At 35.3% G+C, this 16,543-nt stretch overlaps 2 protein-coding genes across 2 annotated transcripts; both read right to left on the bottom strand.

Annotated features, from left to right (window-relative positions):
• Positions 1–2,904: 2,904 nt before the first annotated feature.
• LOC104745634 (beta-galactosidase 1) lies at positions 2,905–8,784 on the bottom strand. Its single transcript, XM_010466934.3, has 19 exons — positions 7,817–8,784; positions 7,566–7,661; positions 7,339–7,451; positions 7,155–7,221; positions 6,943–7,035; positions 6,682–6,825; positions 6,260–6,348; positions 6,073–6,178; positions 5,881–5,968; positions 5,674–5,792; positions 5,419–5,583; positions 5,136–5,314; positions 4,917–5,026; positions 4,710–4,819; positions 4,494–4,604; positions 4,290–4,400; positions 3,998–4,203; positions 3,578–3,914; positions 2,905–3,479 (listed from the first exon to the last, which is right to left on the bottom strand). The coding sequence occupies exons 1-19, from the start codon at positions 8,000–8,002 to the stop codon at positions 3,369–3,371; spliced, it is 2,541 nt and encodes an 846-aa protein (XP_010465236.2). The 5' UTR covers positions 8,003–8,784; the 3' UTR covers positions 2,905–3,368.
• A 5,315-nt stretch (positions 8,785–14,099) lies between these two features.
• LOC104745633 (uncharacterized) lies at positions 14,100–16,295 on the bottom strand. Its single transcript, XM_010466933.3, has 7 exons — positions 15,955–16,295; positions 15,615–15,748; positions 15,367–15,456; positions 15,003–15,055; positions 14,768–14,870; positions 14,496–14,640; positions 14,100–14,393 (listed from the first exon to the last, which is right to left on the bottom strand). The coding sequence occupies exons 1-7, from the start codon at positions 16,148–16,150 to the stop codon at positions 14,371–14,373; spliced, it is 744 nt and encodes a 247-aa protein (XP_010465235.2). The 5' UTR covers positions 16,151–16,295; the 3' UTR covers positions 14,100–14,370.
• Positions 16,296–16,543: the final 248 nt, after the last annotated feature.

The following is a 16,543-nucleotide window of genomic DNA, read 5'->3' as shown; positions in this document are numbered from 1 at the left end:
CCTTGTTATTAATATATACCTGAATTATTTAATCAAGAGGTAGTACTAGGTTATCATAAGACCTACAGTATCATTTTTCTTTTTTGACGTCTCGATATACTTTAACTAATAAAGCATTAGGTGATCAGAAAAGATAATGTAATCAATATAAGAACTACAAATTAAAATGTTGGGATACAATCCAAGTCCCATATCTGAAGTTTGAAGGGAATATCATTGATATATAAAGAGTTAGGGTCAATCTACTAATTGTCAATTGGTTTTTAGTTAGAAGCCCAAGATAAACCCAAATTTAACAGATCATATCTTGTTTCAGAAGACTTACTATATCTATCCATATTTTATCCCAAGACAATAAGATAAGAGTTTTAGCAAAGAATTGAGTTTCCAGTCTCTAGGACATTTTTTCAAAGCAAAATATTGAATGTGATCATGTTCTTTCAGCCCCAGCAAAACAAGACATGTATTCCCATCAAGTTGCAGAAAGTTTAAGCGAAGAATTGAATATCTCGACACATCATTGTGCAAGTCTAATAATAAAGGTACAAAATTGAAGTTCAAGTAGATCTACGCAGAAATTGAAGTTTGTAGATGACATTTCTCTATCGAACGTGCAGAATATATTCCCGTAAGATAAAGAAATTTAAACAGACAATTGAGTCTTTCGATCTTTATAACATCTTTAGACAAGCCATTTTCTGTAAGAGCATTTCTTCTTTTTTTGTATAAGCAGAACATTGATGAATGTTATCATGTGTCCAACAAAAAAACACTTGAATTTCCCAATCTGACATTATTAGGGAAGCTCTATTATATGATATTTACTCTCCATCAATATGCAGATTTACATAAGAGTTTTAGCAGATGTTTGAATTTCTGATCTCTAGATAGAGCTATATGCAGAAATTGAAGTTTTAAAATGTTGTCCCAACTCCAGCGGAATATCTTACAATTGAGATTCCAATTTCTAGAATATATTGTGTTCCCAATTATAACAGCTTCTGAAAAGCTTTATGAATTATGAGTGACATTTTACTCTCCACCATCAATATGCTTATTACAATAGAGTTTAACCAGGCAACTAAGTTTTTTGATCTCTAGAAGAGACGAGCCTTCTTTCTTCTTTAAAGGTACAAAATTTTCTCCATAAAAGCAGAACACTGAATGTTAACATGTTGTCCCAGCCACAGCAAACCATCAATAATTAAACGGACAATTGAGATTCTAATCTCAAAACACCATTAAACACAAGTCCTCCTTTATTCTCCATCAGTTTGCAGAATTTTGACTATTGAGTATCATATGTCAGCGAAATGTATAGTTTAAGCAGAATTTGAAGTTGTCTCTAAAGAAGTATATATGAATGTTAACATGTTGTCGCAGCTACACCAAGATATCTTTTAATCGGGCTAATAAGCTTTTCAATCTTTCAAAGCCATTATTAAACAAGACTTTTTAAAGTACTTTTATTCTCCGATCAATGAGCAGAATGTTGAGTTGTATAGTCTAAGCAAATAACAGAATTTCTCAGGAAATTGTTGTACAGACCTTGATAAAGGGCCTTTATTAAAGGCTGACCTTAGCAGAGATTGAAGTATTCTCTATAGCAGAATATATGAATGTTAAACTTGCTGTCCCAGCTCCAACAAAGTATCTTTTAATCGGACAATTGAACTTTCCTTTATTATAAAACCATTAAAGAGCCTTATCAAAGGACTTTTTATCCTCCATCAAAATTTAAGCAGAGAATTGAAATTTCTCAGGACATCATAGTCCAAGCCTTTATCTTAGCAGAGATTGATGCATTCTCTAAAGCAGATTATTGAACTTTTAACTTGCTGCCCCAGCTACAACAATGTATCCTTTAATCAGATAGACATTACAAGCCTTAAAGGCTGATCTTTGCTGGCCCAGCAGCTCCAACAAGATATCTTTTAATCGGACATAGATCATTGAACAAGCCTCGAAGGCTGATCTTAGCAGAGATTGAAGTATTCTCTATATCAGAATATATGAATGTTATAACTTGCTGCCCCAGCTCCAACAAGATAATCTTTTAATCGGACAATTGAGATTTAACCCATTAAAGAAGCCTTATCAAAAGGACTTTCATTCTCCAACAAATTTGCAGAACATTGAATTTTGTATAAGTTTAGAGCAGAAAAATTGAATATTTTCTCAGGACATCATAGAGTCCAAGCCTTTTAACAAAGACTGATCATAGCAGAGATTGAATTTTCACAATGGAGATTCGGACAATATCCCCCCAAGTCAGAAACCGAACAAACACAATCATGTAATGTGTGTAGTCGTAGTCCCTTCCCTTAGGGTATCAAACATTAAACTAAAACCAAAGACAAAAGAATAAACTTAAAGTCTTTGGAAAAAAGATCCCTCGTAAAAGAGGGTTCTTTTTTTTTTTTTGGAATTCTGAATCTCTGGGAAACCCTAAGATGAAGAAAAAGAGGGATCTTGCAGACATGAATAGCATATCAGAACTCCGAATCAATTCATCTGGAAAAGAAAAAAACGAAACATTACAGAGATTAAAGAAGAAGAATATCTTTTAGGTATCGCTCAAGAGAAAAAGGGAAACGAGAGCGAAGGAAGAGAAATTGCAATTGTGAGAATTACAAACGAATGATCACATCGCGACCTCTCTAGTCTTATATAGACGATAGCTCTTAGTCACCGACTCACCGTTATGATGGGCTTCAGAACATAGGCCCATATATTTTAAGTTTTCCATTTTTCTTTACTGTTTCCAATTTTCTTTTTAACTATTTCCTTTTGGTCATCTTTTTAAATTTTCCTTTTCTTATGGTTAAAAACAAACAAAATCTAAAATATAATAAAGTGAAAAAAGGAAACTATAGCTTGCTTATCCTGTGAGATAGTTGCATATTAAGCAAAACATTTCATAGATTAAGGCAATGAGATAATTGCAGATAATGTCTCATCTAATGAGTATCGATGATAGACTACAACAACAACAACAACAAACACGTTCAAAGCAAAACTTGGAGAATAAACTACTCCTAGTTTTTGCTCCTATTAAAAGAATCTACACATGGACTCATCAGATTCTCCAGTCACAGTGTGCTTCTTCTTGTTCTTCTTCTTCTTTCTTGGGTTACAATTACCAAACCCCTTCCCAAGCCTTATTTACATATAAATCACATCTCTGCAAATTGCTGAACGGCGTGTTGCGTCCCTTTGTACAACTTCCACCGCGATTAAATAAAAATTTACCAACTTGTTTTGTTGTCGTCTTCATAGAGAACATACTAATAAAATCAGAAACCTGTAAGACATGCCAAAGCTTTTACTTTACAGTCTTTTTGATTGCTGCTGCGTCTGCTTTCCACTTAAGCACAAACGGCTTCCACCGCGAGCTTCTTCATTACGTTTGGACAAGGATCTCCACCAAACATTGCCGGTGCTACTGTTACAGAACACCAGTTCTGCCCAACACAAAGCTGCAGCAAGAGAAAAATAACAAACTCGCTTTCAGAAACATATTCAAGACTCAAAAACAGAACAAAGAAGAAAGATCCATGCTTTTTCTCTAACTTACTCTGTTGAAAGCATCATAGGAGTGGTGGGCGTGACAGCCTCCTTGACGGTAACTACCACAAGTCCCTTCAGGTGTCCCAAAGCTAGCAAACTTCACGGTGGTAATCTTTTGTCCAGCCCCACATTGTAAATGTACTTTGGGATGCAATGGTTTATTAACTTTGCCAGAAGCATGCAGTTGGTAATTCACAAGGGTTGATTGCCATTCATAGATATCTGCACAAACAGTGTCCACTTCCCTTCTGACCAACGAGATACCATTTGGGTCTCCTACCCATTCTTCAAAGACAACCAATAGATTGCCACTTGGTTTCAGCCACGACCGTGGGACATGGTACCTACAAACAAGCATAACACAAGTCAGATACCCTGAAAGGCATCTTCAGAGGGATAGAGATGGCATTTTTAGCAGCCTTTTTACCATCTTTGAGAAGCCTCTCCACAGTTTCTTAAGCACTTGTCTTCATTGAATGTTCCAGCATAAGAACACTCGCTGCAAGAACCAACTGCTTTATATGCAGGCCAGTGACGTCCCAAGCTCTGCCCATTTATCCATATTTGACCTTTTCCCATGCTTCCCATGTCTACAGCCAACGGCGAATCTCCAGCTGGAGCAGAGAAAGTTGTCTGGAAGCAAGCCATAGAGACATGTCAAACATGGCAATTTTACCGAGATAAACTGCATTTCAATTTTGGAATATGGAGAAGCTTACCTTGTACCAAGTTAGTGGTTGCTTCTGTGCAACGAATGCACCTTCTGCCCACTCAACCGATGAGCTCCCACTAAGTGAATGAAGACTCAAACTCTCTCCTTTAAGACCAACCTGAAAAATTACAAGTATAAAATTGGATAATCAGTAGAATGACACAATCATATACTATTGATGAAAAATGTGTTGTAATATTTGTCTCTGTACCTTATAAGTCCATTTCTGCCATGATAGATCTCTCCGTCCGCCATTGAGACCGTTCAGTGAAACTGGACCCAAAACTCCAGCATTCCATGTCTCAAAATGTGGACCCACATTCTGCATTGTATAAACACATAGATTTAAGTACATTGCTAGGTCAGACTTGGTGTTTGACAAAAAGATGATGCAAGAGTATTGATGCTATGGAAAATGATGACTAACCGGAAGACCAACAGCGATACTTAGTATCGCAATTTTGTTGAAACCAGCTCTTAGATTCACACCTCTTCGAAAAGTTAGCTTAGGAGAGTCTAAACTACCATACGCAGATCCTGGATAAAGACAACAAAATAAATGTCAAAATGAGGTGAAAGTGTTGACAGCAAACTGTTCTGAGCAATACTTAAAACTGGTAAGCAAAGTAATTACCAGATAACTGGCCATTGATGAACACATGCATAGCATGGCCAGCTGATAGAACAGTAAGAGTAGGCAAATCTCCATTCCTCAGAAATCCTTCATTGTTATCAATTTTAACACTGATAAATCAGAAGAAAGAGACAATTAGTGAAGAAATCAAAATGCATTCAGAGAATTCTTCCACATCCATTTGATAGAGACATATCTGCAAGTTCTATGGATACTTACTCAGTCATGTACCACAGGTAATCCGAAGTGTCACGTGTAGTGTTGATCTGTTCCACTAATCCGACCATTGTGAAAGACTCATCAATGTAAGTTGATGGGTCTTCGTTGTATGCTTGCCAAGATAAACCACCATGAACAGGAACCCGAACCATTTTCATCCTAGAAGTTTGAGCACCAACCTACAGCCAAAGAACCCAAAATCAGTATAATATTTGTCAGTACTCAGGAAAAAACACCAAGAAGAACAGATAAGTTTCATCTTTTGCTCAAGTGTTATTTTTACCCTGGCTGTGTTGTAAACTGTGTTTTTGCAGTCTGGGAGAATACTAATAGACCACGGAGGTAGATTGTAGTGATTGCTCCCGAAAGAAACTTTAGCGTAAGCTTTTGGATTATAGTTTGCTAAGAATGCAGAACAAGCTCCAGATTTCGCTTTGTACACATGAGCCTGCAAATTTACAAATGTACAAAAGTTTATCAAGTTGACCACAACAAAGACATTTATAACAAAAAAAAATGAAAGACTTTGAGTTTAGACCTCTTGATAGTTTCCGAGGGGCATTCTTGTGGGCTCTCCTGATACTAATGCTGGCTCACAAAGCTTTATTGCTCTATGCAAATCTTTCAAGTGCCCCCACTTAGGCTGCCTTTCAAGTCCTGTTTGAAAACAGTTGACAATAATTATAACGAAGACAACTTATCTTTTATCTTTAGGAAGTAAAAAGTTGAGTATTAGCAAGCTTACCATATTCGTCGAGAGGAGCATCATAATCATAGCTGGTTGCAATAAACGGACCACCAGCAGTACGACCAAAATTTGTTCCACCATGATACTGAGCACGAAAAACCGTGTATGAGAATTAGACACAGCTCAAAATTCCCCTTTTATTTACTTTGTTAACATGGTAAAAAAGAAAGACCACAACTTTAGCATTACCATATAGTAGTTGATGAAAGATCCACCCTTTTGGATAAACCTTGCAACGGAAAAGGCCATATCTTCAGCTGGACGGTAAGGAACTGGGCCTCCAAACTTTGTAAACCTGTTGAAACATCGAGAAAACACACTGAGATCAACGAGAAACAATAACAGAAGCAGAGATTCACTTTGAGTTTCTGCTTACCATCCAGTCCAGGCTTCGGTCCACATTTTGGGCTTGTAAGCCTTGTTTGGGGAGAAGTAATCGCAGTAAAAGCCATTGCAAGCGTTGATCTAGCAGAGACCAAAACGTAGATTCAATAAGTTATAACAAATATTCAAAGAAAGATTCTAACAAATGAATGATCCACATGGCTTGTCGTTGACATCAGCACAACACAAGACAACAAAGAATTTCTAATATGATTGAATATTAATATTAGAGACAGAAGCAAGTAAGATAATCAAACAAAAAAAGATCATGAAAAGAAGTAACACCAACACATGTGCGATTTAAATGAATGTTAATATTTTAATAAATTGATTTCTAACAGAGAGAATGAAGAGAGACAAGAGAATACAGCTAATGAAGAAATGATGTCACAAAGACTAGACAAAAGAACTCACAATGGGGTCAGGAGCATCGTCTTGTTTGCACATGACCCAAGGGACACCAGTGCCAAGCCCCACCGCCATCTTAGCTGCCCAGTTGGTGTAAGAGCGTCCCGGTGCACCAAGCTCATACTCCATTGGTCCATATTCATTTTCAATCTGTCACATATAATTCCATTAGATACAGACAAGAAGTCAGTCTACTGAGTCTCACTGTCACTCGATTGTAGGATTGTTATTAAAAACACACACACAATTTACTATAAAGGTCTTTACCTGAGAGAGGATTATAGGACCGCCTTGAGATTCAAAAAGCCTCTCAGCTTTCATCACGTTAACAATCTTTGTGGTGAATCTTTGCATTTGAGCCTAAAAACAATCAATGCTTTTCAGTTAAGTTATCATCTCAGGAGTCAAACAATGGTCAATGAACAAGTGTGACATTTAATAACTTCAAAAACACACTAGTCTTTAGAAACATGTCTAACCTTGAAAGGACCGTTATCTGTTCTGAAGCTAATCCCTGGAATGTACTTAAGCCAAACAGGGAATCCACTGAGAGATTAAAACAGAAACAAACCAATCATATTAGAATCTCTGAGAAAAAAAAAAATTAACCTTTTAAACTTTCTATTTTTAGGTTTAAGTTACACGAAATTAGGTTATAGTTACCCGAAGTTCCATTCTGCGCAGACATAAGGACCAATCCTTAGATGAAGATAGAGACCAGATTGTTTGACCAATTTGACAAACTTAACCAAATCATAGTTGCCTTCGAAATAATACTGCAGAAGAGGACAAAAAAACATAAAAGTGGAATCCAATGAATCAGTACTTCGTTCACACAAACACCAAGAAAAAAGATCCGACAAATCGAGATATAAGATTTTTTTTCTTACTTTTCCGGGAGATGGCTCATGCCCATTCCAAAAGACATAAGTCTGAATCACATCTAAGCCTCCTTCCTTTGCTTTCCGAATTAGATCTGGCCACATCTACACACAGACATCCATAGATAAGAAACAAAACCCTAGATTTTGAATAGAGAAGACAATGGGGGAATACCAAAAGCTTCAAACTTTGGGAATAACTCTTAACTACATTACAACTCAACAAAGAAGAGATAATCAAAGAATGAAGTAAAACAAACCTCGGGAGTACTTCTTGGGTAATGAATAGATCCAGAGATAAGGATTCTTCTTTTGCCATTGATGGTAATAGCTCTGCTATCATAGGAAACAGACCCAGAAACAGAACAAACAAGAAACCCTAGAAGAAACAGAGCAGAAACTGCCGCCATAGCCACATTCTTCATGGCATTAGGTTTCAAACCCATACCTATTAAGTTGGTTCACTCACTTTGGGTTTTGCCACTTTATTATATTTATATTCTTCCTTAGTTGAATGAATAAGCTCAGAAGATAAAAGGAAGAAGATGTGGTGGAAGAGAAAGATTGAAGCTTTCTTAGCTTAAAGGTCTGAGAAAAGATCTGTGAGGAGGAAAATTATATTCTTGAGTGTTAAAAAACAAACAAAAAGAAGAAAACTTGTTTTTTTTTTGTTGGGTTGGGATGCCAAAATGAAGATGCTTTGGAGCTGCTTTTAAGCACTCAACAATGGAGGGTAATCTCATGGGACCTACCTTGAGTGACCTTTTTGGGTCCCACATTGTTTGAGCCATTTTGCTCATTTGTTCATATAAAATTATTACAGGATTTGTGTTATGTAGAAAAGGTCATTTGTGTTATGATTTGAATGTCCATAAGTATAGTTCTATACGTCTATTATAAGCAATTTAGACGAATTTAAAGTGTAAGTTTCTAAAGAAACACGAATTATAGTTTTGTCCCACATTTGATAGTATGAGCCAAAAAGTATTAAGTTTACCTCTAATGAAATTTAGTTATCTTACTAGTCTACTTACTTTACTACTAGGTTTCCAAATTCTAACCAAGAAAATAGAATGCAGAGAGTAATAAAAATCGATTCTAGGTTAGTTTAAGTTGGAGTTTTGGTCTTAAGTTAGTATGGTTTAAGTTGGAGTTTTTTTTTTCGCAAATTGATATAAAACACTTAAAATAAATTCCAACGGCAAATTGGTTTCCTAATTCAGATTCTAATCCTGATATGGTTTTGAGTTTTCAGTTTTTATGGAAAATAAACATGGAAATTAAGTTCTTAAAATCAGATATTTTGTTTTGGTTTGGCTAGGCCTGGGCATTCGGGTACCTGTTCGGGTTCGGTTCGGGTATTTCAGGTTTTCGGGTTTTCGGGTTTAGAGGTATAGGACCCGTTTGGGTATTTTTAGATTTTGGGTTCGGATCGGATTTGGTTCGGGTATTTCGGGTTCGGATTCGGATTACCCGAAGTTGACAAAACTCAAAATTTTAGTATCTAAGTTAGTCTAAATTATTCAATAATACGCAATATATCTAAAAATTTAGAGTATTTTCTATCCAAATTTACTAATAAACAGTTTAAATACTTCAAATTGTCAAAAATATCTAAAAATATGAATATTTTGAACACTTATATTATTAAAATTATAAATATTACTAATATATTACTACTATATATTAATAATGTTGGTATATTCGGATACCCGTTCGGATTTCGGTTCGGATCGGGTTCGGATTCGGGTTTTCGGATTTAAAGATTTAGAACCCGTTCGGGTATTTTACAATTTCAGATACGGATTCGGATTATGTTTTTTGGATCGGGTTCGGATCGGATATTCGGATCCGGGTATTTTGCCCAGGCCTAGGTTTGGCTAAATTGGGTACGAGATTAAAAACACACCCTAATTCTCCATTCCTCCATTATCTCCATACTTTCTTGTTTTTTAATGCTACGTGTTTTTTTTCACGCGCTTCTCATCACGTTGTAATGGCCCAATAATTTACAAAGTCATGTCACGGGTTAAGTTTAGCCACCACAAATTCTAAAGACATTTACAAGACAATAAAATGACGACAAAATGGAGTTTTTTCTTCTTTTTTTTACAACGCTGCACATCAAAACGTTTAACCTTTTTCTTTGTCTGCTTAAAAGAAATAAGTATTAGTGAACCTTACATTTTCCGGCGTTTAACCATACATTTGGCAAAAGTAAAAAGAAAAAATAACTTACATACAAAAAAACTCACTTCAGTTTCCGCTACGGATACGTCCAACTTTACTAGTAACTGAGATATTTTGGGTTAGCCAGCAAATTATTCGTTAGATAAAAAAAACCGATCGTTATCTCAACCACTGAACACATGCAAACTTTTGAAAAATTAAATTGTCTTCGACTTCTCTACCTAAAACTATACGCATTTAAGACTTTTATAACTATAAACCTTCGTCTTGTTTTATCATGATGTATATTTTTTTTATTAAAGTATTGTGATATTGAACAATTTGTTACATGGCCAATTTTAGTTAAGACGATTTGTGATCATGATTTGTTCAATTATTAATTATCAATAGCTGTGAGTGTGTGTGCGACCATCAGAGTTATCGAGATTCGACGTTGCTTACATCTATATGGCTGGTTGTGTCTACAAATTTCATAAATTTCGTTGATATATGTCGTATTCATATTAATGAAAGGAGGGAACTTTAAAAGTTATATTAGTAATTGATAATTTCAAACAAGTACTAGTATAATATACTCAGTCATCAAAACACGCAAACATACACAATAATTGTTCTAGTGGAAGGGATAAGGTGTCGAAAAAGGGCGATATCGTGTTTGTAAAGCATCATTAAAGTTAAATCGCAATCGATTACATCAAATAAAAACCATGCTTTGTCATCGTCAGATATATATATAGAAACAAATATTCGAGTTATGAACAAGTACGTAGTAGTCAAGCAAAATAAATATGCACCGTGCACGTATTCATATATATCGATATATGGCAAAGAGCTAGCCAATAATAGCCACGTCAAAAGAAAAGAAAAAAACACTAACATTAAAATGTAAATAAACCATACCATCACATATATTTTATTTTTGTCGTGATTATATGTTATATAGTATGTTATAATTTTCTATATTCACATCGGCCATCCTACTATCTACCATCTAACAACTACAACGAAATACTTGATAACGCAGTTTTTTATTGACTATAAACACTCGGTCAGGTAATGGATTTTAAAAAATGAGATTCAATCTATTGTAGACAACTCTCGAATAAACGATATGGTTAACTTTTTTCAAATCCATATTATACTGGTCAAAATATATAACTTACAAGCCAACTGCATCGATCTGAATTTAGTGATGTTATTTTAGATCCGTATAATGCTCTTATTAGATCTTATATGATCCACCACAGCCGGTACTTCTTCTTTATCTTTAATGTTCAAATTTGTTTGCTTGGTCACTTTGAGCTGCGTGAGACTGAGGCAATTAGAAAGGGAAAATGAAACGAGGACCAAAATTGAAAAAAATAGTAGAGAAAATAAAAAATGAACCATCCACAAAACCAAACCCGTTAACTACGACGACAACAACACAGTTTACGCGTTCCGAGTTTTTGTGCTTTTTCTCTTCTTTTTTTTTTTTTTTTTTTGTTTATTCCTTTCCCACTCACGTATTTTATCATGCACGCGCCGCGCTTGACGATAACATAAAAGTTAGTTCACTGCATCAGTTTTGACTTTAATTTCTTCTTGTTCCGGATCTTACGGCCGTCTAGGAAAATCTGTACGGGTTGGTATATAATCTATATAATCTAATAGTATCATATTATTAAGAGAGGAATTGAATTTTGTTTGATCAGAATCATCAGATTGATTATGGAGAAACAACAAGAGAATAATATTAGCTCAAGAAAGAGAGAAGCTAACGTGAAAGTTCCATGTTTCTGTACTGTACTTCTCTGTTTAAGTGTAGATTTAGATCCGAGCTGTTATTAATAAATCTTTATTACTAAAGTCAACCATAAAAATGCCATAGTATTCGTTTTTTTTTTTTTTTTTTGTTAGTGTAATTCCGCGAGAGGTTATATTTTCACCTGCAAACCTGTTTTTTTTTTTTTTTGCCAGCTCATCCTAGTTTCATCAACATACAGCACTTCTGATCCGTGGACTGATGTGATCCGAACAAAAAATAGTTAGACGCAAATAAATACCAAGGCGCTAGCTTCATTAGAGAAAAATCGTATACCTTTCACCTCTATCCGATCCAAATATAAATTGCATTCTTGAGACACAACAACAAGAACGTATAAATCTACCAAGAAATTTATTTGAAAAACTATGGTACGTTATATCCTTTATGAAATACCTAGAGTGCTTAAAATAAAATTAGACTAATTAATGCCATAACTCACAAGAGTCACTTAAAGATCCATGACTTGGGAGGTTTTCTATTTCTTTTTAGTTTTACATTTCATAAGTCAACGTATTATATAGTAACCACGTGTGGTCATGATCATTAGAACGTGAATGAAATTATTTTGCCACTAATGAGTCAATAACAAGGGAAAAATTCCAGTCTAAAAATCTAATAAAGTACTACTATCTTCATCAGTCAGTCCAATTGAATCACACAGTGTTCTGTCTGCATTATGAAGTCATACTTATTACTCATAGGATGCCACTTGCAAAAGATATTATTATTTCATGGATGATGAAATATTCTTTAATAATCAAGTGTATATTTTTGCTCAAGGGACAGGCATATATGCATGCATGTTGAAAGCTAATCAGTACACTAATTGAGAATCCCAATTTCTTCACTGGACAAAAAAGTATTTCACGCCAACATTGTAATACATACGAAAAGTTTTAACTTTTTGTCTGTGATTGACACTCTACACTCAAATTTGCTGTTACGTTGAACTATTGATGATCATTTCTATTAATTAGTGCATACAATATAATTGTAGGATATTTAAAAGACTCGAAATTTAAGCGTCACATCAAGATACCTTTCACAATCGAAAAGAATCTCGAGAGAAATTTTGAATAAATCGACACATTATGAAAACTTATCCGTATAGAACAAGTAGAGGGTCCTAAATATTTTGATGGGGTACATTTATTTCGAAGGCTTGATTAATAATATCTACAATATTGTTTTGGCTAGCTCCTACCTTCCTTTTCAGCGATTGCCTTATCTTATCTTATATGGAAGGTCTCGTTTCTTCTACACTTTCTCGACATATCATATTTTGATATCCTCAATTCTCTGATATATACCTAAGTTTTTGTCCACCATAAGGAATTAAGGATACAAAATATTTATCCACAAAAAAAAGCAAGGATACAAAGAACGTCCTTCTACGTTTTTTTCATTCCTTTAACAAAGAAATGAAAAAAAAAATTATATACGTGGCAGAAACAAATTTGAGTCTCATCCGAATTGTATTTACTCGTATATGATATCGTATCGCAATGGAGATGGACGAACGAAGAAGGATTAGAATGACATGTAAGCAAGAAACGTTAGGTTCTGCAATAACTGTGGCACGATATGATGACATGTCAACCTTGTCGACGGACCCATGTTCATCTACTGGATAATGTGCATGTTTATAGGACAAAACCGTATCGACGTTACTATCAAAATGGGTGGCTAAAAGAGTAAAGGATAGGAGCTACAAAACTATGTTATGCTTTATCTTTGGCTTTTTTTTTCTCTCAGATATGAATTATCGATGAGACTGCCACATATTCAATTTTAAACCATTCACATCAGTATCGATCTTTTATCTTTTTAGCGTCCCCCCTTCTAAGACATTCGATAAAAAAAAATGAAAGTAATGCATAATTCCTTTGTTATAATTCTTCGAAAATGATATTTGTTTGTGCTTGATGGTTTTTTTGTGACAATTGCCGTTGCTTAAGCAAACTTATCCAACAAAAACAAGTCTTGTGAAAAATCAAAAAAAAAAAAAAAGCAAACTTATCCAAAACACACATTTGATATTTGATTCGGGAAAATATGAAATGTATATCTCTATTATTCTGATCTACAATTTTCAGCTGGTGGCTTCTAATTTTGGTATATATTAAACAAAAACTGACCTTTCATATAGTAATGGAAAGATAGAAAATTGGTGATATTTTATAATACGAATATCGCATTGATTGATTTGGTCGGTCCATTGTAATCTATTGCAACAGTAACCATTTTTCGTTGGATGGTTATGGGCCCGATTGTTCAAAATGGGCCTACTCGAGTCACCACCAATGACAACCGAATCTAGTATAGTCTATTTAATTTATAGACTACACTATGATATTTAGAATTGCTTTTTTAATCTTTGGATAAGGATGTTGATGAGGTGGATTAGATCATATCAAGAACGTCACGTTTTTCAGTTCATTATTTGAAATAATGAAATATGTAATAGTCGAGTTGCAGTGGCTCCAACTTGCTAATGATGATTCAATGTTTTTCACTGTGATATAAAAATCATATTAGAATGCTAATAGCTAATATATCTTCTTTTTGTTTAAATATCATATATGTGTTGTTAATACACTATCATGGTTCAAATGGTTGGGACCCTAGACAAAAATGGGCAGGCATTTTGATTTGCAACAGCAACACATTCATACATACGTATGTACTACTACATATGGAAAACACTGTCTTCTCCGGTTAAGCGAGCACTGTGATGCTAAACCGGCCTACTAAAGAAACTTTGATTCTTCAGTTCAGCTTTCCCATGATCCGGGAGAGTTACGACCTTTGCTATAACTACTGTGACACCACTTGCTCGTCTACAAATTAACCAGGAAAGGAGAAGATGGTAATAACTAAGTATTGGTTACTGCGAATTCAACCAAATGATGAAGTTTATAGAGGAGATAGATTTAACTCACTGAGTATAAAGTTTGTCAGGTTTGATTCTGCTGGTTTAGGCTTGGCCTCTTCAATTATGATCTCAGTTGAAGAATCGCTTGAGAATCCTAGCTTCTGCATTATTTTTTCTAATCTTTTCCCATTCGTCAGATATAGATAACCAATCTGAAAATTGAACAGATGCAGCGGGTTTAGTATGCAGATCATGTGACAAGAAGAAGGTTTACCTTCAACCAGAGTTAGAAGCACAAAGAAGAACGTAGTGTAAGTTTTAGATATTGGGGTTACTTACTAGTGTCTCCAATGATGATGCCTTGTTATAAACCGCATTACCTGCACGCCTTCTTGTACGTGTTCTAGCGGAACCTAGATTCTTTCCCCACCTGAGCACATCCCTGGAGCAAATACAAAATTTCATAAAATCCAATGAGAAAGTGAAATCATGTATCTCAGCTCAATCATGGGTTCTTATCATAGTGGAAGCAGAGTTTAGATGGATGCTGAAATTGTGAGTTTTGAGTACTGACCTCTCTTCTTTTGTTAAGAAATCATCATCAACAAGCTTCTTCAGCAATGCATACTGAAAGAGAGAGAGAGAGAGAGAAACAAGTTATCAATCAGCACATATTCAAATCAATAATGTGATAACAACGCTACTCAGCAAGCTGACATGTTGGAATATTGTAAGCAGATTTGAACAAACAAAATGAAGATGGTAATGCTGATACCAACTAATGTATTATCACATGAGCAGTTTAACACAAACGAAAGATATAAAAAATAACTAGGAGAATCATGAAACACAACAAACACCAAATAGTCAGTTTCTACAAGCTTGGAGCAAACTTATTTGTGAAAACAAATGAGATCAGAAGAGATTAAAAAAAGAACCTGGGCTTCAGCGCGCACCACTGCTCTAACACGGTCGTTATAGTCTTCAATACTAAGGGGAGGGAAAAGAAAATGCCTACGAGCATAAAGCTGCACAGTCATAAGAGACACTGTTAATGAAATGGGCAGGAGAAGTTAAGATTTGGAGAAAAGAGTGTAAAACAGTAACAGGGGATCTGCATTGGACATATTGACAAGCTAACAACACAAATCTTGCCTAAAAAAGCATATGGAAACACAAATCTTACCTCGTAAATGGAATCGCCTATAAAAGCTAATGAAGCAGCATTGAAGACTGATCTTGGTTTCTCCAACTTTGGTGGACTTGGAGACCATGTCTCATATCCCATATAAGTCTCATCAACGTCAACAGGTTGTAACTCTACATAAATAAACAAAATTTTAGCAAACCATCTCTAACAGAACCACGAATTTTGAAATTAGACAAGAGAGCTTTTGATTAGAAAAAAAAGAGAGCTTTTGATTAGAAAGTTTGGTTTATCAAATATATAATACTACTACTGTACTACATAACAGAATTTAAAACCAAACATCGCAAATGAATCAATTCTGAGTTAAAGCGTCTACCTTTACTAGGAGGACGCTTGAGCAAATCGGCGACGGAGATGCTGATTACCGGAGACGGTGCAGGTAACGGCGGCGGTAAGAAAGAATTACTGTTAGGGTTCTTCTTCACTTTCCGCGGCGCATTAGGGTTGTACGGAAGTCTAGGTTGTGTATCTAAGGCAGCTCTCACGGTGGAGCTCGCCGATAAAATCACCATTTTTCTAAAGCTTGCTCTTTTTTTTTTTTTTTGTGCTTTCCTTTTGGGTTCGAGAGATAAGGCGGTGACGGTTCATTTAGACACGTGGCGTATTATTATTCGTCTGTTAGCATTAAGATTTAAGCAGGCCTCTCCGCTCTTCTCCGTCCGGTCTCCCAAAGTTCGGTTAAACCCTAAATGCCACCGGTTCCGTTAACTTTTCGTGATTGATGGGCCAAATTTGGGCTTTCACTAATAGATTTTAGTGGGTGTTGGGCTGTTGCAAATTTAGGATTTGTGTACATCTTTGTTAATCAAGTTCATTTGAGTATAATTAAAGTCATGTGAAACTTATATATAAAGGTAGGCCTGGGCATTCGGTTAACCATTCGGTTTCGGTTCGGTTGTATTCGG

The sequence above is a fragment of the Camelina sativa genome, chromosome 15, assembly GCF_030686135.1.
Source record: "Camelina sativa cultivar CO46 ecotype springtype chromosome 15, ASM3068613v1".
In the NCBI taxonomy this organism is placed as follows: domain Eukaryota; kingdom Viridiplantae; phylum Streptophyta; class Magnoliopsida; order Brassicales; family Brassicaceae; genus Camelina; species Camelina sativa.
Note: the sequence above shows the minus strand (reverse complement) of the source record. Positions and strands in the feature narration are given on the sequence as shown.